The sequence below is a fragment of the Ciconia boyciana genome, chromosome 4, assembly GCF_034638445.1.
Source record: "Ciconia boyciana chromosome 4, ASM3463844v1, whole genome shotgun sequence".
In the NCBI taxonomy this organism is placed as follows: domain Eukaryota; kingdom Metazoa; phylum Chordata; class Aves; order Ciconiiformes; family Ciconiidae; genus Ciconia; species Ciconia boyciana.
The window spans coordinates 87,316,297-87,341,651 of record NC_132937.1 but is presented as its reverse complement, the minus strand read 5'-3'; the positions used below and the strand labels follow the sequence as shown (position 1 = coordinate 87,341,651).

Below are 25,355 nucleotides of genomic sequence, written 5' to 3'. Positions count from 1 at the left end.
ACATCTTGATGATAATCAAATGATAGAGGCTCACCAAAATCCCAATGTGGAGAAACAGGGCAGCGTTAAACCACACAATTTCTGTACCAACCTCAACATAAACAGCCAAGCAACTGCAAGCCTTGATAGTTTATTACTCTGGGGAGCAGTAAAGCTGGTCATTGTGTATTAATTATACATGTATTTTTACATACAAATTAGTAAATACATCCTTGTACATGAAAGAGATGAGCTGCCCCTCTTAGAGCCTGAGCAGTGACTGGTGTGGGGCGATGCCTGCTCCATAGCTAAGGGAAAGTCATCAGCACTGAAATCTTCAGGCCATGCTGTGGCACAGCGAAGTTGGGACGCTGTAGCTGATGCTCCTTCCCATACACTCTCAGTACATTCCTTGGACAGTTTTCCTGTCAGCCACTTAAGAGGAACTTCAGTGACAGACAGAAGACATCAAGAGAAAGACCTCTAAATCATTGTTTCTTTCCTTTCTCAGCAGAAACCTAGAGAATGCCTCAGCTTCTGAATTAAAATAAATCCTTTCATCCAAACACAACACTTCTTCCAGACTTGGGTTCACATACAGATAAGTGTGGCAGTACCACAACAAAGCTGCAAACACACCTTCAGTTTCAGAAGTCACTTTATTTTATGTCAGGCTTTTTTTTGTCTAAGCTATTACAAAGTTAGTATGCTGCTGTTTCCAGGCTACCTTTTCCCACATTACATTTGTCATTCCACTTAACAAAAAACATACATGTCCACTAACATTTCAAGGTCTTTGTTGTAGCCTGAAATCTGAAGAGAGGTTGTAAGATGATTTTTTGCAAAGTCATTTTGGCCAATGTTTCCCAAGATGTTCCTTTAACTGTGGGATAGTGGACAGCTGTCGTTTGCAACGATGGCATCTGAGGGGCAATTTGAGAAGTTCAGAGACATGATCTTTCACCGTCACTTTTCCCTTGCTTCTTACCATCTCTATCACATCTGAAATAAAATAAGAGACAGGAGGTATTGGGACCAGGTAGCGTCATGAAACACATGACGCTGCAGAATCTCTGTGCACTGCTTGGCATGCACAGCATGTCATTGCTGCATTCTAATTTAAACCAGTCACAAAATTTGGTTGACTTTTACCTAGTGCTATTCCCCAATATCTGAAATTACATAAAACTTTTCACTTATTACAATAGAATTTATGGCTTACACATTTGTTTCGAAAAAAAAAGCCCAAAGCCAGAACCCACAAACAGGATTATGTGTTATGAAATACCTCTTCTAATCATTACCTTGAGAGTTTAAGAAGTAGTCTGTAGTAAAAGAGTTCCAGTGCTTTTTGGTTTTCAGGGCCGGAGAATCAAAATCCTGGCTGATTACATGCAAATGTAGCTGACTGAAATAAATATATTATGTAGATAAGAGAGAATAATAATGTTAACACTTGAAGTTCTTTTGCAGTAGTATCAGTTGCAAACATGATTCAGCAGAGTCAGACTGCCAGCCTTATGGGTCAGTCTTACCAGGTTTGACCCACAGTCCTGCGACAGAAGAAACCCAGGCTGTTCTGGAAGCACCGTCTCATGCCAAGCGTTTCATTTAAACAGTTAAGGTCACTAGTCTGCATATTCCACTGGCCCTCAACTACAGTCTGTATTCCTGCTAGTTTCCAAAAAGGCAGAGACAGTGGTTTTAATAAACCAAAGGTTTAAACTTTGTAAAGTACCTGAATGGGACTTGATCAGTGACTCAAAGCTTCGTCCAAGAACTGGAGAACAACTTAGGAACACTGACTGCAGTATCCACAGGCATTTGGACAGTGTAACATCTGGATTTACTTACACACAAGATTCAAATCCTTGCTCAGTAGCAGGCAGGACTTGATAGGCTTACGAGTCACTCTCTGATCCCAGATCAGTGCGCTGGGACGGGGGAATGCCCTAGCACTTGGCCATTGGCAGCGCCGCCTCTGTCGCTGGGACGGGAGCACAGGCGTACCATAGCCCCAGCTGCAGACCTCTGCTAGGGGAACCCAACAGGCATCTCCCAGCGCACCCACAATGCCTGTGTAGCCCATCGGCGTGTACGCAGCAGTGTGTGCAGAGCTACACCCAAAGGACTTGGACACCAAACTATGTGTAGCGTTTAGGAGGATAAGTTGTTCTTTAGCAATGCCAGATCACGTTACAGGTTTAGCCCCAAATCTGTATAACCAGAAAAACAGGGTCTCCACCTGATGACTCATCTAGGTCTTACCTCATACTGGGGATAGCATGATAACCCAGTCTGAACTCCAGACTCTCTCTGGCAGGGCACTGTTCGATCATTTTTTGCCCAACTGCATGCATATGTTCCAGGAGTTCAAGATGGTCCCTGGTGACTGACTTCAGGCTTGAAATGGGGTCCCATGGTAAGATAAGCCAGTGGTAACGTGCTTTGGGATATTTATCCTTGATGACTACAGTCTTTTCATCTTTGTAAACCTTGCAAAACAAATAACTAGATTATTTACTGATTGAAAATTAAATATCTTATTCCTATAAACACTATATTAAGTGGATTTTGAGATGTTATCCATCTGCATGTCCCATTGTGGTTGCAGAAGTCTCTAAGCACACGTATGTGTTACTAGTGCAACCAGAACCGCCAGGAGAAAAGCCAGGAAAGATTACTAGCTGGGGAGAAATATCAAGCAGCAGAACATTCCACTTCAAGACGGACTTTTGCTGGAACTAAGCTGGTCCAGGATATGCGCTCTCTTCCATACCATGCACCAGGCAGCTACAGAGAGATGTTCCAGCATCCCTGTTTATACACTTTAAGGAAAAAGCTTTCTTTTCTTACACAGCAATAAGTTAACCATTGCTACAGGTGGATATGAACTCTCTTGAGAATCACTTGGACTCAGATACCAGTGAGGTCTAGGAAACTCTACTTCCATCAGGCTACATTCAAGCTTTGCGGTCACTGAAACAAAAATCACGGCACTGTGCTCAATATAGAGCACGCAGGAATGCACTGGACTGCCTCATCCTTCGCAGATTTCTGGAGTGAAACCCAAGTCTCAGAGGTGCTACAAATACTGTGCTCAGCACTGCAGACCTCCGCCGGTGTTAGAAAGACAAAAACATTCAAGTGGGAGCTATTTCAGTTCATGCTACCCAATGTGCTACTTTGTAAGATCACTCACAAAAAGAGGAACACATTCCTGTCTATCATGCCCTTCTTTTTCATTTTGTTCTGCCTTCTGCTACAATTTGATGTAGCTGATGAAGAGAAACAGTAGCAAAGCATGTGGGGAACAGGGGGGACAACCTGCCCCTGGCAGCAAAAATCTGGCAGGTTCTGAAGCAGAAACAGTGTGCTGTGTCTCTGATCTCTTAGCAGTGCGTCTCACAGTGAGAGATGGATCATGTCTTTGCCGTCTTTGCTAATTATTCTCATATGTTTATACACAGAGCTGATCAGTCTTGCTCTACAGGAAGGAAGATTAAAATTTTATCAGCACACAAATCATAGGACTGATTCAGCAGCAAGACTGGCTGATGCTGTCATATTTTTATATATACACATTAGTGTCTGCATATACAGCCAGTGGGAACGGGATCACAATTAAGTGTTTTCAGAAGAAAGAAATATTGCCATTTATTTAATATTTGATTAAAAAGCAAAGACAGCACATTTAGTTCAGCAACACAACTAATAAAGCTAACACTAAGTCACAAACAGTTATTTGTGTTCCAGCATTCAAAGAACAGTTTTAAAACCAGCTTATCTTTTGGGTCAAGAAAGCACTGTCTTGATAAGGTGCTATATGAAATTCTGCTTAAGGGATGAAGATTAAGCTTCATGTTTAAAAAGTAAGCAAGTATTTCAATAGCTGTATCATTCCCCATAGAAAGACTCATTTGAAACTGCTGGCATTTCCAGGAGAATGGGCATCCAGCTCTCCTACAACTCTACACAGTTCAACACTTTAGACTTGAATTTAAAAAAAAAAAAAAAAAAAAAAAAAAATCAATCAAGAAATAGGGACCTTCTGATTAGTTATCAAGGAAACTGTTTTCAGCCTGAGGGTGATCACCATCTGAAGGGGCCCAGTGAGGCTTTGGAGATCTTTGCTCTTGGAGATCTCTAATGTCAAGATGGCCATGCAGCAGTCAGCCAGCCAAAACCCACACTAAATGGACCCAAGCTTCAGGCCTTCCTCTGCCAGAGAGTGGAATATTGATGCACAGGATTCTCCCTATTTTGGAGTTGCGCTAAAAAGCTTGTTTTTGAGAAGGAGTTGTCTATATATTTGGCATAACTTTAAAATAAAATGAAAGTAGGTTCTATACATGGACAGGGAAGATTCTCTCAAGGTTCTCTCAGAATACAATAATGAGAAAGGGTGTATACACAGCAGCCACAAAAGACATTTGTCAGATTTCTGCATCTTGAGTCTGACCTCCCCAAAAGCAGGCAGCAGACAACAAAAAAAGAGCTCAGGGAAAACAATTATGCAGCCACAGGGAAGCAGAGAGAGGGAGGTGCATCTGGAGCATCTGCAGAACGTTAAAAGAAACCACCCAAGAAATTCCTGTTGGCACAAAGAAACCGGGTGGAGGAGGAGCCAGGGGTGACATCCCATCAGCTGGCACAGAGGTGTTGCAGTTAAGAGTTTGCTAGAAACCAGGAGACTGCACCATGCTTGGAAACAAGGCAGTGCTGACTGCCAGGAAACAGGAACCTCCACTACTTGCTCAGCTTCAAATCACACCCCCATTTTACTTGGTTTCCTTGAGGAAACAAAGCAACTGCACTGCTCGCCTGCTCTCCCAACAACCTTTTTGAAATCTGTTGGCCAAATTTGGCAGTGTAGAGAGCTCAAAGATAACTAAGATAATTACATTCTGCAAAATCAGTATAGTAGAGACTCCCAAATTAATGCTACTACAGAGAGAGTGCAAGTACAATTCAGCCCTTATGCAGTACTCCACTGGTTAATCAGATCGAAAAAGTAAGCTGCAGAAGGAAGAAAGCTCATTTAACTTTGTTAGACAGGAACTACTGTAAAGTGCAAGTGTACAGCTCTCACCTGCATTTTTGGATCTTGCATGGAGCTCTTTAGACCCTGACTCCAGTGTCCTAAATGTTCCTAAAGCACAGAAGGAAAAAAAAAAAATTTATAAGAGAACTAAGAATCCGATTATACGTTTTAAAGCATTCAGTTAAGTACTTTAATTAGTATACAACAGTAAAGTAACAGCTGAATGACAGCTGAATTACTTCCTTTCTATAAATGCCAACACACCTGCTCCAGCTGTCCCCACAAAGCTACTTCGAAAACTTTTAACAAAATACTGTTAAGATTCAAAGTTAAGTCTTTCAAATGTTGGAAATTTAACAACAGGGAGCTCTAGATCTGTTTGAATTTAATAATTTGCAGGCACATGTTATGGCATAGTCCTTCATTACTGTTGATGACAGATCATTTTACTAAAGACCCTCTGCTTCATGGATCACAAGGGCCAAAGGAAGTACGAGGATCTCCACTAACTGTCCTATCACATGCTGCTCTGCACAGAACAGAGAAGTGGTTGTGGTGTGTGGCCCTACTCTTTGATTTAGTTTTTGATATTGTGCAAGGAGTGCCTTCTACAGAAAACAAGAAAGGCATAGGAAGATCAAGCCGACACTAGCAAATATAACTTGGCTACTGAACACCTAATAGAAGGCACCTTGAGTGCACTTTTTCCAAAATAGATAATGTTTTATCTGTTCAGACCACTATATAGGCATTACCAACAATCATCTTCATCCTATTCTTATAGAGGAAGATGTTCAAACATTATTACAGTGCTGACAGAGAAACAGTGTGAATTGTCTTGTCTCCCTGCTCGTACCACCACAAATCTGTCCCTAATATAACTAGCCTGAGTTTACAAATGAAATAAGTGGTCAACCCACCACAACCTGGGACTGAAATTTTGTCCTGAGGGGTTTCATTTCTGTGCCTTCTCCTCCAGCAGCTGCATTGTTACAGTTCCAGATGCACTAAGCAGTCTTTTATTTTGTCCATGTCAGCAGGGCTAAAAACTCCCTTTCAAAAGATTTTGGCTGGTAACATTCATTAATGTACATATGGTTCTATCATAAAAGAATGACCAAAGCAAGAGGGGAAAAAAACGAGGCAAAAAAAAAAAAAAAAGAGGGTCAAGTTATTCCATTCTTGGTGCATAAGCTTTTAGATAACCCCTGCTGTATTCATAACACAGCAGATTTCATCTCAAAAGCCAGCACACTATCTTTGTGTGACTCCAGCTAAACTGAGCTCATGTGGACTGTCCTCCTAGCAGCAACTGCAGCAGGAACCAGAGATTAAATCCTCACTCACTACAAGCAAGCCCCTTCACACACACACACCCCCCAGCTCAGGTTAGAATGGGTCCCAGGTAACTTTCTCAGGATCTGGGTGATGTCAGGAGCAGACTCCTTGCCTCAGTGAATGTCAGCTCACATGCTCTGAATACTCTGAGGATCTGTGTTCACCTGAGATGCTTCCCCAGCAATAGTACCCACAAAAGTAAAAGACCGAAGCCCTGATGGAGGACACAACCCCAGGAGAAACTGCAGAAACAGCACAAGCACTAATATCAATACCCGTGCCTTTTTGCTCGAAGTTCCTTCATGTGGAGATACACCAGTATTGCTTAGCTTGGGATTTGCAGAACTGCCTTGTGTATCCACCACCTCCATCTTCATTGTTTTTCTGGGAACAAGCTCTACATCATCATTCTCGCAGGAGTCCTCATATGGCGTCTTGTCGGTTTGTATTTTCTCTTCTGGTTCTGCAACAGTTTTCCCTGACTCTTCAGCAAATTGCACTGTGTAGGGGTAAAGTTTATTCACAATATGCAGAACTTGACCCGGCTTCATTTTCACCTCTTCATCCTTGCCAATATTCACAAGATCAACACTAGTTGGGTTGACTCCTATCTTTGGTAGAAAGAAAAAGGACAAAAAATAGCAAACGATGTTGTAACTGGAATCTCCAACTACTCCTCCATTGTCCTGCCTGGAATATCATTATCCTGGAAAGCAAATGCGTTTTGTGTTCACTGCACCCCCTCCCCACACCGACCTGCTCTAGAGGATCAGGGAAGTCCAATGCTGGAGACACCTCTCTATCACCCAGTCTTGCAATCACAGCTGTCAGCACACAACCCTCAGGGGAATGGTGTCACAGGGACCCAACCGTTCTATAGCAGCTGGCAACAGGATTACAGCAAGGCCTATGCTGTGCTTTGCTCAAAAAAATTAACAATCTATTGAACAACTGTTAAAATAGTAACAACCTTAGTAACAATTCTTTCTGAAGAGTAACAGTAGTTCTAACAAATTATTTCAGACCAGTCATCCCCAGAAAGTTTCCTGTTTTCAAATTATTTTACTTTCTCCTTTTTCTCCTTTTTATTACATTCATTTTGTTTTCTGTTTCTACCAAACACTGTCCCATCAACACATGTGCCTTCAAATACACAAGCACACTCTTCTGGCTCATTTCAAGAGAGAAAGGAGTTCAGGCTCACAACCGCTGGCTCACCAAGCACAGCCCACTGCTAACACTTGCAACACACTCCCCCCCTACGCAGGCAAAAAAAGAAAAAGAAAAATCAGGAAAAAAGTCTCTCTGAGCCCCCAGAAGAGTCCACTACACAGGGGTCAGCTCCTTGCTCCTGTCTTTTTTTATTTTCCCAAGCCGAATGTGATAACTTTTCTCCAGCCCACAGAAGACTGTATTCAAACGTGGTGACAACACTTGCCTGTTCCTTCAAGAGAGGCTAAACCTCTCTGTCCACCTCAGCTTGTGTAAAGTATATACCAGCCTATCTGTATTTTAATGCTTTTATTTTCATTTTGCATCTTACACTTTCACAAAACCAACTCTGTTATTTATTCTGTTCTAGCAGAAAATGAGGACAGCAAGGTCAAATTTTTACCTGCCTCTCTTACTGCATCAGTTTACAGCTCTATGCAACTCTAAAATAATTTTCCCCTCAAAACAGCATTTTAAAGACTGAGAATTTACCTCAAGTTTAGCTGATAATTGAAAAGCAAAACATTTTCCTCTGTGTCAGGCATAACTGATAACACAAAGTGGCATAGGCAACCTACAGTGACTGCCTGACAGACAGATTTTGCCTGATCATGAGGGTGACTCCAGGGAAATTAGGAGTCTCCAACTTCAGCAAAATGCTTTCAGTTAATGTCTATGCATGAAACAAGCTTTAGGAAACCAGCTCTTCCCTGTGACTGATAAACTCTGTCACAGAATGTTTCTTTAGCTTTGTCACGGCGATACCTGCCTGCTTCACGAGATAGTACTGTGCCTCTCATCACTTGGTGTTCACTGCGATGAAGCACCTGCCTGATTCCAGCCAGGATCTCTACAGTTCCGCAGTTCCACTCAAGTCAAGTACACTTCACATACCCCGGGCCAATACGCTATCAAACAACTGATCACTGGAACCCTGTGCTGCACACAAATCACCTGGGAAGCAACTCTAGGCAGCGAAAACATGCTAGCGCCCAGTGCCAGAAAGTATTCTCAGCCCGGGGATTCCAGTAACACAGTATTCAAACTGCGGCTAAGGCTGACTTCTGTGAAAAACTGTCTGAGAGATCTTTGCCAGATTCACCAGATACTGGTGGGGTCCCTGTGCTTACTGAGCTCTGGAGGCATTTTGACAGAAGATGTTACTTCTCAGTAGGCAGAACATGTTGACGTGTTGTCCACACATGCTGGTGCTGTGGGTGCGCATACATGCCTCCAGCACCTGAGGCCAGAGACTTTTCCCTTCGTATTATCTCAGGGATACTGGTCCTCATAAGTATGAGAGAGTAGGCCTACATCCATCCAGTTAGTAACATGAGAATGCCCTCAGTGCTGTCTCACATCCCATCCTTTCCCAGAGGTGACCACACCTTTGGATCTATCAGCCATCAAAACAAAAACCTTCCACAACTGCCCATTAACACAAAAACCAATTTGACCTTAAATGAAAGGTTGCCTCAGCTTTAGCAGTTTAAGGCTCAGGAGGCAGATCATCAAGTTTAGGGCAAGAACTCCAAAATCTCCCAAACGTAGCACCTGGAAGAAGAGGTTGAGGATTCACAGAAGTGTTCCCTGATGCTGCATGCCTGGCTATCTGAGACTGGAGCATATCTAGAAGGAATAGTGTAGTCTTTCCATTGAGGTACACAAAAAAAAAAAGACAGATCCCTTCCAAGGACCACTCACTGTGCTCTCCTTGGTCATAAAACAGCTTCAGGCCCTTCAAACCCAGTGATCAGAATCATCACTTGGAGCATTTGTGGAGTTTAAGTTCAACAACCATCCCAGTAAGTATCAGAAATATTGTACACCCATTTAAAAACATACCTGCTTAACTGTGACATACCCCTTGTTACAGTCTGCTTTTAACTGAACTGGAAAGAAAGAACAAAGTGTCACAAAACAGTGTAAATAAAAAGGCCAGAACTCTGCTGAACCACCCCTTGCAGAAAACACTCTATTTTAAGATCTGCTACCTTCTGAAGCTGATCTCTGTGAATGTATGCAAAGAATCCTCTCTTTCCAGGATCACAGGTAAAACAGAACCAACCCATACACTGAGTCACACCCGAGTACTTCACATAATGGATCAGCAAAATTAATTCAGAATAAAGGTGAAATCTGTGGAAGTCTTCTACACATTCTTGCTATTCTCATCAGCCCTCTGTGACAACAGGGCATGGAGCAGGACTGTGTCCAGAGGGAAGAAAAATAAGGCAGAGAAGATGTGAACGTAAGATCACAGATATTTGTATATATTCTCCCAGCGCATCGATAAAATAACAAGTCAGACTAAAAATCAGTTGGTAGAAGACTAGGGAGATGAAGTGCCGCTCATAAAGCAAGAGTGCAGGCAGTGGAACAGGACTGCGGGCCTGGGGACTCATGTTAAAGTTCAATGCCTTAGTTTACAAAGATGAACTTCCTGTTATTCAGTGTCTCCTCTGATTTTTTAGGACCCAGAGATCTCCATGAGTGCTTATAAAAAAAGCTTGATGACTTCCAGAATCAGGCAACACCATGGACCAGGCAGAGAAAGAAGACCATAAGCCAGTGACTGCAGAAGCAAGCCTAAGGAAAGCCTGCTTAGATTTCAAGGAAAAACTGTGATTTCCCATTTAGACTCTGCTCAAAGCAGTCTTATGAATTAGGCCAAAATGTTGGTCCATTAGCTTCACTGTAATTTAGCCAAACAGAAGAATGATGTTTATTGATAAACATGAGTGCTGTGCTTGTTATCTCAGGCCCTTCACAAGTTTGGTTGCTGCTGCATGTAGAAAGCGGGGTTTGAGCTACACCTTACCTTGCTGCCGTGAACACTTCTTATCCGTTATCCCAGTCTCTGGGCCGCGCCCAATTACCACTGCTTCCAAGTGTGGCAGTTTCATTCGCTGACTGCATTTCTCTTTCCCCACGAGCCAGCACACACGCATCACTGTGCTATAGAGCAAAACAAACAGTATGTTACTAACACGCAGCTTCCCGATGGGTCACCTTCCTGTGGAAGGGGGTCCAGGAGATTCTGCTGCCAGCCCATTCATTATCTGAGCCACTTCGGCTAACTGGGTTCATGTTTCTGAAATTCAAGGCAAAGGATAGCATTAACACTAGCATAATCTAAGAGCAAGTTGCTCTTGAAAGGGCAGACCTATTTTCCTTCCTTCTATATCACCATACATTGTCACATCCAGGGATCATATACAGGAAAAATCAACTGGATCAGCAGTTCCATCTGACAGAAAAGCCAAAAAAAGTGATTTTTTTTCCCACTGAATCAGAGTTGATCTGAGAGATTAACTTACCCACCAAACCAAAGAAAGTGGCAGAAAACAGAGAGGGCAAGAGAGGGGGTTATATTTATCCAGCAACAGTCTGCAGATGGACTATGTTATGAAACCGGACCCCCAAAGTCTACACCAATCCGTCCCTGGACAGCAAAGATCCCGCACCCTCCCCCCTGCCCGGTGCTTGGCGCTAAGCGCTCCTCCTCTCAACTCTGTGGCGAGCTTATCCCGGTGGAGAGCAACCCCCCCTCCCCAGTGCAACACCAGCACCGTCACACGCTCAGAAACGTGAACGTGCGGCGAGGCCCGCCCAGCTGCGCCTCCCGGTCGGCCTGCCGGTCAGGACGGGCCCCTCCACCGCTCGCGGCACACCCCGCCTCAGGGCGCCGCCTTTACCCTCGACGCCCTACCACCCGGCCGGGGGCCTGGCACACGGCAACGACCGCCGGCGCCGCACAGCCGATGCAGGCGCGAGGGAGCCCGGCGGCCGGCCGGCAGCACCCAGGCCCCGCCGGCCCCCTGCCCGTCGCCGCCGCACGACGGCAGTCGCCGGCCCGCGGCGCCGCAGGCCGCCGGCCTGGAGGGGGGCCGGGCCCCGTCCCCACGGCAACGCCGGGCCCCGCCCTTAGCGCGCGCGGGCCGCCAGCGCCGCAGCCGGCCCAGCCAATCGGCTCCTGCAGCTCAGTCCCCGCATGACCAGAAAGCCGGCGAGGCGCGCGGCCCAGCGCAGGCGCGCTGAGCCCGCGCGCTCCGGGGCGAGAGCCACGGCTCGGCGCAGGCGCGGTGGTATGGAGCGGGGCGCCGAGCCGGGCCAACGGGCATGCGCGGTCGGCCCACCCCGGCGGTGCCAGGCCCGCGGCCGGGGGTGCGGAGCGGGGCCGGAAAGGGGTGCCGCTGCGTACCCGCCTACAGCTCGGTGCCTCCCCGCAAGGAACGGCCCCGCGCCGGCAGCGCTGAGCGCGGCAGGTGCTGGGGGCACGGCCCGCCCGGTTCCTACGCGTAAGGCGAGGCCGCCGCGGCTGCTCCCCGACACGCAGACAGCGCGGCCGGGCAGAGCAGGACAGGGCGGGAGCCACCGCCCCCCCCGAGCCTCTCCCGGTGCACGCCGGGAGAGGCGGAGGCGGGCGAGCTCGCCCGCCGAGGGGCGGCGGTGATTGGCCAGCCGCCTTCCGCCTCCCGCCCCTATTGGCTGGCCGCCCTCCACAGCCCGGCGGCCGGCGGGGCGGGACTTCCGGGGCGGAGCAGTGCCGGCTCAAAAGCGCCCGGATGCGGGACCGGCTCGGAACTTTCCAGAAAAGTCGGGATCGGCGCTGGGCGAGGAGCCGCCGCGGTGTGCGGGACCGCCCGCTGCTCAGGGGCCGGCCTCCGCCATGGTGAAGGAGACTACCTACTACGATGTGCTGGGCGTGAAGCCCAACGCCTCCGCCGAGGAGCTGAAGAAGGCCTACCGAAAACTAGCGCTCAAGTACCACCCTGACAAGAACCCCAATGAGGGCGAGAAGGTCGGCGGCGGACGGGACGGGGCTGCGGGGCCGGCTGCTCCGGGGGGTACCGACATGGAGGGCGAGGGGACCGGCTGGGGAGGGTTTGGCGGGAGCAGGAGGATGGCTGGGGCGGGGGCCCCGCCGGGGTGCCGTTTGGGGTTTCAAGCCCCGGGTCTCTGAGGGACGATGTTATGTCTCCCGCAGTTTAAGCAGATTTCCCAGGCGTACGAAGTACTGTCAGACCCAAAGAAGAGGGACCTGTATGACAAAGGAGGCGAGCAGGCCATCAAAGAGGGTGGCTCTGGTGGTGGCTTCGGGTCACCCATGGACATATTCGATATGTTCTTTGGCGGCGGTGGGAGGATGCAGAGAGAGAGACGAGGTAACGTGCCATCTTCCGACCCTTTCCCAGACTTTACAGCCTGATTACTGTGGTAGACAGGATCAAAGTCTCTGAGGAGAATGCCATAGACGTAGGGCTTTAAATAGCGTTAAAATGAAGTTAGAGGCTTGATCTCAAAATCGGAGAAAACATTGTCCCTAACCTTTAACACCTGCAACGAGCAGGGGAGGGTATTTGTTTTATATGGTGGTGGTTTGGTCTCTTGTGCATTGTCTTATGTTAATAGCTAACCAGATTCCGTGTTTGGAAAGCCTTTAGCTGAGCGTAAGCCCAGCTGCTAAGAGGCTGAATAGGAAACGGAACAGTAATATACCTTAAAATGATTTTTAACTGAGCTACCGTAAGTGTCGTGTCTAAATGTGAATTTGGTCTGTAACTGCAAGTAACTGTATCTAAATAAGATAGCCAAATCGGATTCAGTCTGTGAAATCTTTTTGTTTTCCTGTTCAGTGGAATTGAGTTGAAGCTGCAGTAAAATGCTGCTCAGAAGTTAAAGTGCAGGTTAATCACACTGGGAAAGACTCTAGTGTTAATTAAACTGATTAAGAGTAGCGCTGACCCTGTCACTTCTTAGTGTAGACCTGGTGACAAAGGGAAGAAAATAGGGTTTGTATCAAAATGTTAGTGTTTTATCAAAGTATTCCTAGTAAGCCAGAACTTGGTATCCTTCACAAAATTAAGCCTGCAGTAGCTAAAGTTCTAATTAATTCCTGAGTGTAAAAATTTAATTACTCAGTTCAGCTTCCAGAAAGTCCCCTGGTGAGAGGAAGAAGGTACTCTGCTGCCTCTAGACAGCATCTCCCACTTCCTTGTAGGAGACATGTTGAGTCACTTTGTTAAAACTGAAGTCCTGCATTATGAGACTTGAACATCTAAGGTTCTACATATTTTGTTTGTGTTACTGTTTGTGCTTTCACAGAGGAGTCTCTGATTTACTCTAACAGAGAAGTGTTACTGACAAAGCCATTAGAATTGTTACCTAACTTGACATCAGATAGGAAGGGGATATTGACTAATACAAGCAAAACAAGATAAAGCTGTATTAAAACAGGATGTTAAAGCTCATAGACTTGGTTTATTGTGAATTGAGCGTAATGACATGGGAAGTTTACTGTTCCTTGGACACCAAGCTTTCAAACTGGAGTAAATACCCATTTTCTTTTACAGGCAAAAACGTGGTCCATCAGTTGTCAGTAAGTTTAGAAGATATGTACAATGGTGCAACGAGGAAACTTGCACTGCAGAAGAATGTAATCTGTGACAAATGTGAAGGTAACTGAAACTAAACACAAGTTGCTTCTAAAGCTTTCAGGTTGTTTTTCTGGCAGTGTATAACCATCTGTCTCCAATTTTAATTCTCCTCAGGTCGTGGTGGTAAGAAAGGTGCGGTAGAATGCTGTCCTAATTGCAGAGGAACAGGCATGCAGATCAGAATTCACCAGATCGGGCCAGGCATGGTGCAACAAATCCAGTCCGTGTGTATGGAGTGTCAGGGGCATGGGGAGCGTATCAGCCCCAAGGACCGGTGTAAGAGCTGCACTGGCAGAAAAATTGTTAGAGAGAAGAAGATCCTAGAAGTTCACATTGACAAAGGTGAGGTGTCTTACTAAGATGAAGTATTGAGCTCGGATGTACTGACTGACTTTGCAGCACTAAAACAGAAGCTTTAGCAAATGCATGATGTTGATTCGGTGAGTAACACTGCTGAATACATACACAGTAAAATTGCCCTTTGCTGCCTTTAAAAACTAGGAGACTTGTTTTTAGGGAAGGTTGATTACTTCTATGTTTGCATCTAATACCTGTGCACATAACTAAGAAAGAATTCTGAAACCTGCAGTATTGTAAGCAGTGAATTATTTGTGCAAACTCATAGGCATGACTCTTGATCAGGTAGCTGGACCAATTAAAATAAAACTCATCACTTGTTGGCTCAGCTTACCTACTGAGTTTTCCCTGCCTGTAGGGAAACCCTGCAGACTCCGATCACTTCTACTGTGTTTCAGTGTGAAGGGGAACCAGGTCTGCTATAGTAATAGGGTGCAGAGACAGTGCTAAGCCTCTCATGCTTAGAACTTGTTTGCTATGCAACCCTGACAGTGCTGCTCGGTGTGGGTATTTTTTGCCTGGCAAAATGCAACTTGATACACAAACCCTCACAGTGATGGGAGAACGTGACAGTGTTGAGTGACAAACACATCTCTGTTGAGGAGGCTGCTCAAAAGCTGGTGGGAGAAGTCTCTGGAGTAGTGCAGCTTGTAAGATAGAGCAAGCTGACAAGCATGTGGCTTCTGCAGACTTGTGCCTGATTATCACCTGCAACTTCTGTGTATGTAAGCACGCCTTATGCAATGCCTGGATTTGTTTTTAACAGGGAATATCCTACAGTAATACTAAATACGAATGCTAGTAGGAATGTATTACTGACATTTTAAATAGGGAAATCGCTGAGAAGAGTTTCTTTTCCCTTCCTTGTAGAAAAACACACTGTGAGCTAGCATGAGGCAGCTAGAGTTTATGGTAGAGAGACTTGCGTGTGGGTGAAATGGGTTTCTTACATGACGGTTACAGTCCTAGGGAGAGCGCTTCCTGCATTCAGCAGGCACTGAGATCATGTTTCATAAGTAGCTCTGTCACATATATTTATAAAACTGAAGAAGCTGATTGGTCACTTGCTTTCAAAATGTATTTTGTACGCAGTGCTTCTGTTTTCTTTTTAGTGCTTGTGCATATAGTGAAAGCTGTCTTGATAATGTTTCCCTTAAGGACTGTCTTGGCAGGTGGCTGTTTTGCGCTACAATTAAGCTTAATGATCTTGAGACATAGTTCAGGTTGGCACCATTAGAATCTGTTGGACATGTGAGTGGATTAAAAAAAAATTTGAATCCTTCAAGGGAAGGTCGTGATGTTCTAATTTAAAGATCCAGAGATCTCCTGCTACCAGCTTGTGCCTATAAAAATATTTTTTACTGCTGCTTTTCACTTAAAAAGATGAAAAATGTTTGTTTGTTTTCTGCAATAGGAATGAAGGATGGTCAGAAAATAACATTCCATGGTGAAGGGGACCAAGAGCCAGGACTAGAGCCAGGGGACATTATTATTGTTTTGGATCAAAAAGACCACTCTGTATTTACAAGGTAAAAACTCTGGAAGTCCTTTGTGTTAACCCTTGAGTTGCTTGTCCACATGCTTCCTTGGTTACTGCTCACCTTTTATCTACTGGAAATATCAGTAGATAGGATCGTGTGGCTAGAACTCACCTGTGAGTTTGTTGGCGTGGTCAAAGGAGCACTGACATGTGCAGGAATCCTGGCACAACTGGTCACAGCCGCTTGTGTTCTAGTAGCACAAGGTATTCTTATGTGAGTGTTGGCAGTGGATGGAAGGCAAACAAAACCAGTTAGTTGTTAAGAGGTTACAAATCTTGAATCTTAAGAACTCTTAAAATGTTGAGATTTTGTTTAATAGATGTGAATATCTGTGATTATCTCCTTGCTCTTTCTAGGATAGCATTCCATCACTTACCTCAGAAAATTACCATTTAGTGTAGGCAGCTGTTCATTGCCCACTTGGCTTCAAGGCACAGAAAACTCCTAGGGTGTTCACTTTTCCTCAGGGATCTTATTTATGACAAACTTACCGAATATAGCATGCACCCTTCTGACCAAAGGTGGTTTCCCACACTTCATTTCCTGCCTGAGTGCACTGGGCAGGGTAATCGGTCCTGTCTGTTCTTTCTTGCGAAAGCAAAAGTGACTCAAGCAGCATTGACCATGTTTCAAGTATTTTGTCTTACTGGACAGTACTGCTTGGTGTTGCAAGTCTCCTTCTTTCAAGTTACTGTTTGTGAAATGAGACTGTCCAGTACATTTTGGTCCAGTTAAAAGCAGCACTGGTCATATTGCAGAAATGTGTTGCACTTGCTGTCTCACTGCTTCTGTTCAGAGCAGTAACAGGGGAGTCAGTGGATTTGGAGAAAGTATTTGTCTCAACACAAACCACTGACATTGTACTTGTAAATAGGAACGGTGAGTCAAAGGTTCTTGGGAAGCCTGCAGGTGGTCTGCCTGACTGTCCTGTATGGTGCTGAGCTCTGGAAGTTGGTGCCAGAACTCTATGCCAAAGAACACTGAGCTCACAGGTTAAGAATCAGCTCTGTTTGCTTTGGATAAGCTTACTCAGCTGATTTTTCTTAACTTTCAGTGAAACCAGATACCAAATTAGCTATGCCAAAGGGACAGTCTGGGCCAAAATGTTTGCATGGTTACCTGGGACTTGAAGTCACAACTCTGCTGGCTTATTTTTGTCCATCTTTCTGCCCACTGCCTTTCAGTTCTAGTGTCCTTGGGTAACCCTTGATATTAACTGATCTTGTGGGGTTATGCTGAGGTCACGCTGCTTCTGGGGCAAGTGGAATGTTCCCCCTGTCTCATCAGAGTCTAAAATTAGCTTTTTGGGCAAGGCTCCTCCCAGAGACCTTTAAAACAGGATGAGTGAAACAATTAAGTTTGAGTAGGCTGGAGGATTTTGTAGCCCTTGAACCTGCAGTATATGCAGGCATCACTAGCACTGCCATATTGAAGTCAGAATAGGCAATTAAAACAATTACATTATCTCTTCTGGATACTCCTTTGTGCTTTCTAGAAGGTACTTTAATCATAACCCTGAGTGGCCATCTCCTGTTCAAACTTCCCTAGTACCAGATCTTCAGAAAGCAAGTGTAACAGAATAATGTAGAGTTAGCTGGTGCACTTAAAGTATTAATCTACATAAAGGAAGGGGTTAATTGTCCCAGATGCAATGTTTAGGAGGCTGAGAGATAACTTTTTCCTAGAATTGGGAAGGAGCAGTGAAGTGAAACTGAATGCAGTTGAGCCTTGCTGTATTTACTTATTTTCAGTAAACATTGCTACACTTTGGATAGCTCAACTTGATCAGTAATGGCTCTTGGCATGGGTATCATTCCTGTAATTGCTGGCTTGAGGTGCTGCATCAATATTCAATATTCTTTATTTAATTGCCTGGATTTCTATTAAAATTACAGCTTTATTGTCCTTGCCAAGTTAAATACTGAAGTTGGGTATGATCCTTTTACTGCTTGTCCCCCTCTCTGACTGTTTTTTATTTATTCTACTTTAGACGAGATGAAGACCTTCTTATGTCTATGGATATTCAACTGGTTGAAGCACTATGTGGCTTTCAAAAGCCTATCACAACGCTGGATAATAGAACTATTATTATTACCTCCCATCCTGGTAAGTGTTGGTTTGCTTTCTGCTAAAATTCCAAGCATGCAGTGAATATAAGCTGGAAGTTTAAAGGAATAGAAGCATCCCATCTTGATATACAAGGGATGTGTGCTGGTATCAAGCTGCTTTTCCTAGTCTTTGCAGTACAAATCTTTAAACAAAAAAGGATTTTTGGATAGCAGTCAGCAGTAACTTTCTCTTTGCGTGATATAGTAACAGACCTTACCTCATGGACATACTTGTATCCTGAGGATACCTCATGAGAATTGAAGGCCGTGGGTCTCTGAAAACCATTTTTTCAGCCTTGGAACTGATGGAGCACTTAATAAATTTGTAAGTATGCTTCCTTGGGAAGCATAACAAGGTTACAAGAATGTAATGTAGATGTCAGCCTGCTTTCCTACTCAGAAGTTACCAGGCAGTAAGTCCCTATTAGACAACTACACCAATATATAGTAGTCTAACCACAATGTAGAAGGTTACATAAATACTGAAGGGAGTTAAAACTAAAGCTGCTTCTGTTGCCTGCATGGGTTCCTTTTTTTGTTTTTAGGCCAGGTTGTCAAGCATGGGGCTATTAAGTGTGTGTTGAATGAAGGTATGCCAGTTTATCGCAGACCATATGAAAAAGGACGTCTGATCATAGAATTCAGGGTAAGTAGATCAACTTACTTCCATGGCACAGTTCAGCACTGAATATCAATCCAGAATTTAACCTCTAAGCATTACCTCAGTCAAGAAGAGATACCAGTTATCAGATGTCCTGGTTTAGTATTTGTTTTTGACAATGGTGAGAACATGTAATCCATCAAACAGAATTACAGTTCAGAACAAAGAGAAAACTTCTGGAACACTCTGTGTGAAAGTATGTTAAGTACCAGAAGAATTTCTTCGGATACCTTGTGAATTTCCATTTGCTTGGCACATTCTTTAGTTTCTATCATCCTGTAGGAAGGATGGATTAGTAACTTCCCCTGTGCTGGAGCAAAGGAGTAGGCTGGAAAATGCTGATTTATTTGGAAAGAAGCTAATATGCTTGGAGCTGTGGCAGCAGGCTCTGGCTGCTATGGTTTTAGAGGAGATTCAACCATATCTCTAATGTTGATATATCCTTTACTTTGCTTCTAGGGTGATTCCAGAGGGCAGCCTGAGGCAGAAGGAATGTTGGATAAGACTTGGTTAAGTTGCCAGAGTTAGAAGATAACTTATTGCAGGCATTAAAAAATAGCCTAGTGACTTAGAAAGCACTGGTTGTAAGTCATCTGTGATAATAAAGTTGACTTTGGCAGCTATTTGACCTTCAGTGGGATGGAAAAAGGCCAATTCAGGCAGACTTGAGTAACCCCAGTTCTTGATGATTTCAGGTGAACTTCCCAGGGAGTGGCTTCCTCTCCTCAGATAAGCTGTCTTTACTTGAAAAACTGCTACCTACAAGGCAGGAAATAGAAGAAACTGAGGAAATGGAGCAAGTGGATTTAGTGGACTTTGATCCATCTCAAAAAAGAAGACACCACTATAATGGAGAAGTCTATGAAGATGATGAGCATCACCCTAGAGGCGGTGTTCAATGTCAGACATCGTAAACGGGCCAGTGAATAACTTGTGATGCTTGTTTTGTATGCATTAGTGGATGAGTGAAGGACTACAAGCAGTTCACCCTCACTTCCTGCTATTTGTTGTTCTATCCAGCCATAGTTGTTTCTAAAAGCATAAAGAAATAAACTAAGTAATTAAACTGACTTTGCAATTTGTATAAAGCTCCAGGATGCAAGCTCAAATGAAGTTGACTGCACTTCACCCCTGCCTCTTGGTCAAGAAAACTCCCTTACCTGCTTGTCTTTTATTCCAAGCCTTGTAATTCCTGTACGTGTGCAATTGCCCGAGCTTAGACTAAGATTCTGTGGTGGTCTTTTTAGGAATTCTAGATCTTATACACTATTAATAAAGTATGCACAAGTGCTTATAATTCATGGTAAGATATAGTTAAGTTTTGTACCAGTTACGATAACATGTTAATGCTTTGGGCTTGTACTGGTGTTTGTTAAATAGGGACTAGCTCTAATGCAACCACATAATACATGAAGCTGACAAGGATGTGGTCAATCTTCACAGGCCCATTAAAGTCATGCCATCCACAAGCTCTCTGAAGCTACTGCACTTAAGGTCAAATAGTCCCTTCCTCTGCCAGCTTTGATCCTGACCCTGGAGCTAGATGTGAAGCTTGCTTTGGTTCATCGCTGACTACTGCTGTTTGGCTGCTGTCCTGCAGCGTACTGCGTATAGAGCCAGTGGTTCCCTGGCTGCTGCAGGAGCTTCCTTCACTACTGCGCATGAGTAAAAGCCTCCAGGCTTTATCAGCACACATGTGGTTTGGAATCTGTCAGCCCGCTGGCATGTGAAGCTTGACTTCCACCTTGATTACTGAAATCAGATACCCCTCAGTGGTGTGTCATGGAAAGCAGTACCAGCCCTGTTGGTGGGCATATGTGAACCTGTAGAGGAGAGAAACTTGCTGTCAGTGAATACAACCAACTGATGCATCTAGGATGTTCTGAAATTAATGTATTGTGTGCATTATTTGAAGCTGACTCTTGAAAATTCTGTATGAATGTTCTAATTATTGTAGATGAAGCATTTCCAATATAATTACAAAATTGTTCATTGCCTCTTTTCTTAGACCAGATGTTGGTTTAAAGACACCACCCCCTTCTTTTTAGACAGCTATTCACAGAAAAATCTTAGCAAAAAACTTCTTTCAGAAAATATGCTGAGAAGACAGGTCCAGATTTAACCTCTAGTGTAGTAGTTTAGTCTTGTTCTACCATCTGGCTTGGGACAGAGCTTACGCTTTTCATACTGCTTTTGAAGCAAAAGTGTCATGAGGAGATCTCTGTTTTTCTTCCTGGAAATAGCTGCTACATGACAGTACATGTGTTGTAGCTTGAATATCTGGAAGCTGTTAGTCTTAGAAAACATCTCTAGGTCTTGTAAGTGTTAAGGGTTTCATTTTATAAAGAGAGCTGGTGCCATGGGTTTTGTACCTCAAATGTAGTTCCGTTTCGGGTACCTACAGAATAGTGATCCCCTGCATGTTTCACCTACTTTATTTATTTATTTATTTATTTGTCTTGGCAGGAATAAAATTATGTAGGCAAAGTGTCTTTCCAAATTCTACTTGAATGAGCTTATCACTGAACTGTACAAATGTGATCAACAGGAGCCTTTGCTCCATCAGTAGGAGAGTTTGACTGAGTCAAGGGGAGGAACAGAAAGCAATCCTACCACTGGCTAGGGCTGAGACTCCAGCACAACTGTCTTGAGGCTAAACAGCACTAAAATATGCTACTTGTTTTCAGTTCAGTAAGCACCCTTGTGTCTTTTTTTCCCTGAACCACTGGATCAAAACAGCTAGGGCAGACCAAGCTTAGTGCAGGGCCTTGAGGATGGCAACAGGACATTATTTTGCTTCAGGTGACTGTGTATTATATAAAGAACCATTCTGTAGCCTTTTTTTCCCAGGGACAATTTAGTTTTTCTTTCGCCACACCCATAGCTGCATCAATACAGTCGAGGTAATGTTTCTGTTCTTGACTTACTCTCAAGACCTGGCTGACAAATTCTGCTTCATGCTTGGTGACACCATAGCTGGTCTAGAGGATGGGCCAGGTCTAGCTTCTGGGAGGGTGGCTGACGAGAAGCCTCCAGTAGCCTTGGCAGAGCAGCCCAGGGAAAGATGCTACTACTCATGCAGGAAGGGCAGCAGAAACACCACCACTTTAGCATTCTGCTTTGAAATGAGCTAGTGACTGACATAAAAGCTATGTCCCAAAGAAATACACAGGCAGCAGTAGAGTAAGCCTTCAGCAAAAAGCACTAGCAAATGACGGCAAGAGCTAGGAAGGAGGAGGACCCAGCCCTTAGACCTTCAAGCAGGATAATCAGTACAATGTATGGCCTCTTCCAAGCTTCTTAGTTCTCCCGTGATATTCTGAGTATCATACAGCTACAGCAAGCAGCAAAACATGTTCTGTGCCACTGAAAAATGAAATAAAACACTATTTTCTGACTTCCTGTTGCTCTATGTAGAATACAGTTTCCCATTTTGGGAATGAACTGAATGGACAGCTGCAGAAATCGAGGACACAGTAGCACAAAGTAGCTGTTTCCACAACTACCAGCGTAGTAATCCAACCTATCATAACCTGAGTTGATGTTTGCAATTCCTTCTGGTGTTTCAGTTTCAACAACACCAAATTCACATCATCAGGCTTATAGTCTTGTCTATTATAATGATTCTTTCCATTGTATGCCGGGCATGTAGGACTTGTCTTTTCCCCAGAAACCTAGCAGCTGCACTATTCCACAGGTTTGCTGTGAAACTGAGAACGCCCACTGCAGACTCATTTAAGAGCCTGCTCTCATTTTTGCTTCTGCCTGTAAGACTTCAGGGCCCTAACTGTCCTCTCCTCCCTGTGGTTTCCCTACCTGCTACCCAGCAGCAGTGGAAGAAGTTTGCTCAGCCCAGGGCAGTAAACTCAATGATCCCAAATCTGCTTTGAACTTGCAGTGTGATGCAAGGTCAAGCAAGCAACTTGCCCTATGACTTTTTCATTAGCAACTTCATCTGGGAAGACATGTTCCTGCTTCCATTTGTGATTGATTGATTGATGCTCAAAGCATTAATAAGGCACAGTGAGAGAAGCAAGGTTTGATTTAAGCCATCCTTTTCCAAAACCACAGATTAAAAAGTGCCAGGTTCCATGTTTTCTTAGGAGGCAAGATGAGCACTATTATAGTGCCCAAAGAATGGGGGACTTCAACCACCCTGATGACAGGACAACACAGCAGGACATAATCAATCCAGGAGGTTCCTGGAGTGCATCAATGAGAACTTCCTAACCCACATGATAGAGGACCCAACAAGGAGAGGTGGTCTGCTGCACTTCATACTCACCAAGGGGTTTATTGGGACTGTGAAGGTCAAAGGCAGCCTTGGCTGCAGTGGCCGTGAGATGTTGGAGTTCAGGATCCTGAGAGGAAGGAGGAAGGTAAAAACACAAGCTCACAACCCTGGAGTTCAGGAGAGCAGACTTTGGCCTCTTCAGCTATCTGCTTGGAAGCATCCCATGGGATAAGGTCCTGGAGGGAAGAGGGGGCCCAAGAAAGCTGGTTAATATTCCAGGATCACCTCCTCCAGGCTCAAGAGCAGTCCATCCCAGTGAATAGGAAGTCAGGCAGAAATGCCAGGAGGTCTGTGTGAGTGAACAAGGAACTCCTGGCCAAACTCAAACACAAAGAGGAAGCATCCAGAGGGTGTAAGCAAGGACGGGTAAGTTGGGAGGAACACAAAGACGTCCAAGCATCCAGGGAGGAAGTTGTAACTAAAGCTAAAGCTCAGCTGGAGTTGAATCTGGTCAGGGATGTCAAAGACAACAAGGGCTCCTATAAGTACCTAGGTGGGAAAGGCTAGGGAAAATGCGGGCCCGTTGCCAAATGAGATGGGGCACCTGGTGACACAGGACGTGGAAAAGGTTGAGGTACCAAATGCCTTCTTTGCCTCAGTCTTACTAGCAACACTAGCCTTCAGGAATCCCAGGTCCCAGAGGACAAGGGGAAAGTCTGGAGCAAGGAAGATGTACCCTTGATGGAGGAGGATCAGGTCAGGGAAGACAAGCAAACTGGACATACATAAGTCCATAGGCCTTGATGGAATGCACCCACAAGTGCTGTGGGAGCTGGCAGATGTCATTGCGAGGCCACTCTCAATAATCTTTGATCAATCATGGTGACTGGGAGAAGTGTCCAAAGACTGGTGGAAAGCAAATGTCACTTCTGTCTTCAAGGAGGGCAAGAAGGAGGATCCAGGGAACTAAAGGCCTGTCAGCCTCACCACAGTCCCTGGGAAGGCAATGGAGCAGCTAAACCTGGAAACCATTTCCAGGCACATGAAGAAGAAGAAAATCATCAGTAGCAGTCAGCATGGCTTCACCAAGGGGAAGTCATGCTTGACCAACTTGATAAAGTTTTACGATGAAGTGACTGGCCTGGTAGATGAGGGGAGAGCAGTGGATATTGTCTACCTGGACTTCAGGAAGGCCTTTGACACTGTCTCCCATGGGCTCCTCATAGAGAAGCTGTTGATGTATGGGATGGATGAGCAGTGACGTGGATTGAAAACTGGCTGAACGGCCAGGCCCAGAGGATGGTGACCAGCGGAACAAAGTCTAGTCAGAGGCCAGTGGCTAGCAGTGTACCCCAGGGGCCAGTACTGGCTCCAGTCCTGTTAAACATCCCCACTAATGACCTGGATAATGGGACAGCATATACCCTCAGCGAGTTTGCAGATGACACAAAACTGGGAGAAGTAGCTGATACAAGAGAGGGTTGTGCTGCCATCCAGAGGGACCTGGACAGGCTGGAGAAGTGAACTGATAGGAACCCGATGAGGTTCAACAAGGGGAAGTGCAAAGTCCTGCACCTGGGGAGAAACAGCCCCAGGCACCAGCTGGAAAGCAGCTGGGCAGAGAAGGAACCTGGGGGTCCTGGTGGACACCAAGTTGAATGAGCCAGTGATGTGCCCTTTCTGGAAAGAAGGCTAATGGTATTCCACTTGCCAGTAGATTGACAGAGGTGACCCTTTCCCTGTACTCAGCACTGGTGATGCCACACCTGGAATACTGTGTGTGGTTTGGGGCTCCCCAGTGCAAGAGGGACAGGGACATACTGGAGAGAGTCCAGCAAAGGGCCACAAAGATGCTGAAGGGACTGGAGCACCTCTCCTATGAGGAAGGGCTGAGACAGCTGGGACTGTTCAGCCTGGAGAAGAGAAGGCTCGGGGGGGATCTCATCAATGTATATAAATACCTGAAGGGAGGGTGCAAAGAAACAGAGCCAGGCTCTGTCCAGTGGTGCCCAGTGACAGGACCAGAGGCAATGGGCACAGACTGGAACACAGGAGGTTCCCTCTGAACATCAGGGAGCAGTTTTTACTGTGAGGGTGACCGAGCATTGGCACAGGTTGCCCAAGGAGGTGGTGGAGACTCCAACCCTTCCAACCTCAGACATCCTGTCATTCTGTAAATAAAGCTTGAAAGAACACTTAGTTGTTGATTTGGCTTTAGAAGCTTCTAATCTGGGAAGACAGGAAAGGCTTAACTAGTTGGCAGCAGCACATCCCCGCTCCCAGACAAGCAAATGCCATTTCTTGCCCAACAAAGCAGAGCCCGTATCAGAATTTGTTACTACACAGGGAGCAGTTTTATAGGCTAAGGGACACAAGGAAACTGAAGAGGGCTTCATTACCCCACTTCATAATGCAAGCAGCACCTGTTATAGGTAAAATTG

General features: G+C 45.1%; 2 protein-coding genes across 6 annotated transcripts; one reads left to right on the top strand and one right to left on the bottom strand.

Annotated features, from left to right (window-relative positions):
- Nucleotides 1–226: 226 nt before the first annotated feature.
- On the bottom strand, nt 227–11,933 carry APTX (aprataxin). 5 transcript variants are annotated; one of them, XM_072860558.1, is made up of 8 exons: nt 10,894–11,410; nt 10,395–10,531; nt 9,419–9,465; nt 6,637–6,972; nt 5,072–5,131; nt 2,248–2,474; nt 1,284–1,387; nt 227–981 (listed from the first exon to the last, which is right to left on the bottom strand). In XM_072860558.1, the coding sequence occupies exons 2-8, from the start codon at nt 10,522–10,524 to the stop codon at nt 827–829; spliced, it is 1,059 nt and encodes a 352-aa protein (XP_072716659.1). In that variant the 5' UTR covers nt 10,525–10,531; nt 10,894–11,410; the 3' UTR covers nt 227–826. The 5 variants fall into 5 exon arrangements, with proteins under 5 accessions (XP_072716659.1, XP_072716661.1, XP_072716658.1 ...); XM_072860560.1 differs by having other exon boundaries at nt 228–981; nt 11,272–11,482; XM_072860557.1 differs by lacking the exon at nt 10,894–11,410 and adding an exon at nt 11,778–11,933 and having other exon boundaries at nt 547–981.
- Nucleotides 11,934–11,953: 20 nt separating this feature from the next.
- Nucleotides 11,954–20,657, top strand: DNAJA1 (DnaJ heat shock protein family (Hsp40) member A1). Its single transcript, XM_072860555.1, has 8 exons — nt 11,954–12,377; nt 12,564–12,741; nt 13,930–14,034; nt 14,128–14,355; nt 15,785–15,899; nt 17,902–18,017; nt 18,565–18,665; nt 19,376–20,657. Exons 1-8 carry the CDS (start codon nt 12,246–12,248, stop codon nt 19,592–19,594), a joined length of 1,194 nt encoding a protein of 397 aa, XP_072716656.1. The 5' UTR covers nt 11,954–12,245; the 3' UTR covers nt 19,595–20,657.
- The last annotated feature ends 4,698 nt before the right edge of the window (nt 20,658–25,355 follow it).

Bases quoted from the DNA above. Each gene is read 5' to 3' on its own strand.
- DNAJA1 (XM_072860555.1), top strand. From the start codon at position 12,246: ATGGTGAAGGAGACTACCTACTACGATGTGCTGGGCGTGAAGCCCAAC. The intron at 12,742-13,929 runs GTAACGTGCCAT...TTTCTTTTACAG, and splicing joins GATGCAGAGAGAGAGACGAG to GCAAAAACGTGGTCCATCAG. The intron at 14,035-14,127 runs GTAACTGAAACT...AATTCTCCTCAG, and splicing joins AATCTGTGACAAATGTGAAG to GTCGTGGTGGTAAGAAAGGT.
- APTX (XM_072860557.1), bottom strand. From the start codon at position 10,524: ATGCGTGTGTGCTGGCTCGTGGGGAAAGAGAAATGCAGTCAGCGAATG. The intron at 9,466-10,394 runs GTAAGGTGTAGC...CTTTCTTTCCAG, and splicing joins GAAGTGTTCACGGCAGCAAG to TTCAGTTAAAAGCAGACTGT. The intron at 982-1,283 runs GTAATGATTAGA...ATTTTATTTCAG, and splicing joins CTACTTCTTAAACTCTCAAG to ATGTGATAGAGATGGTAAGA.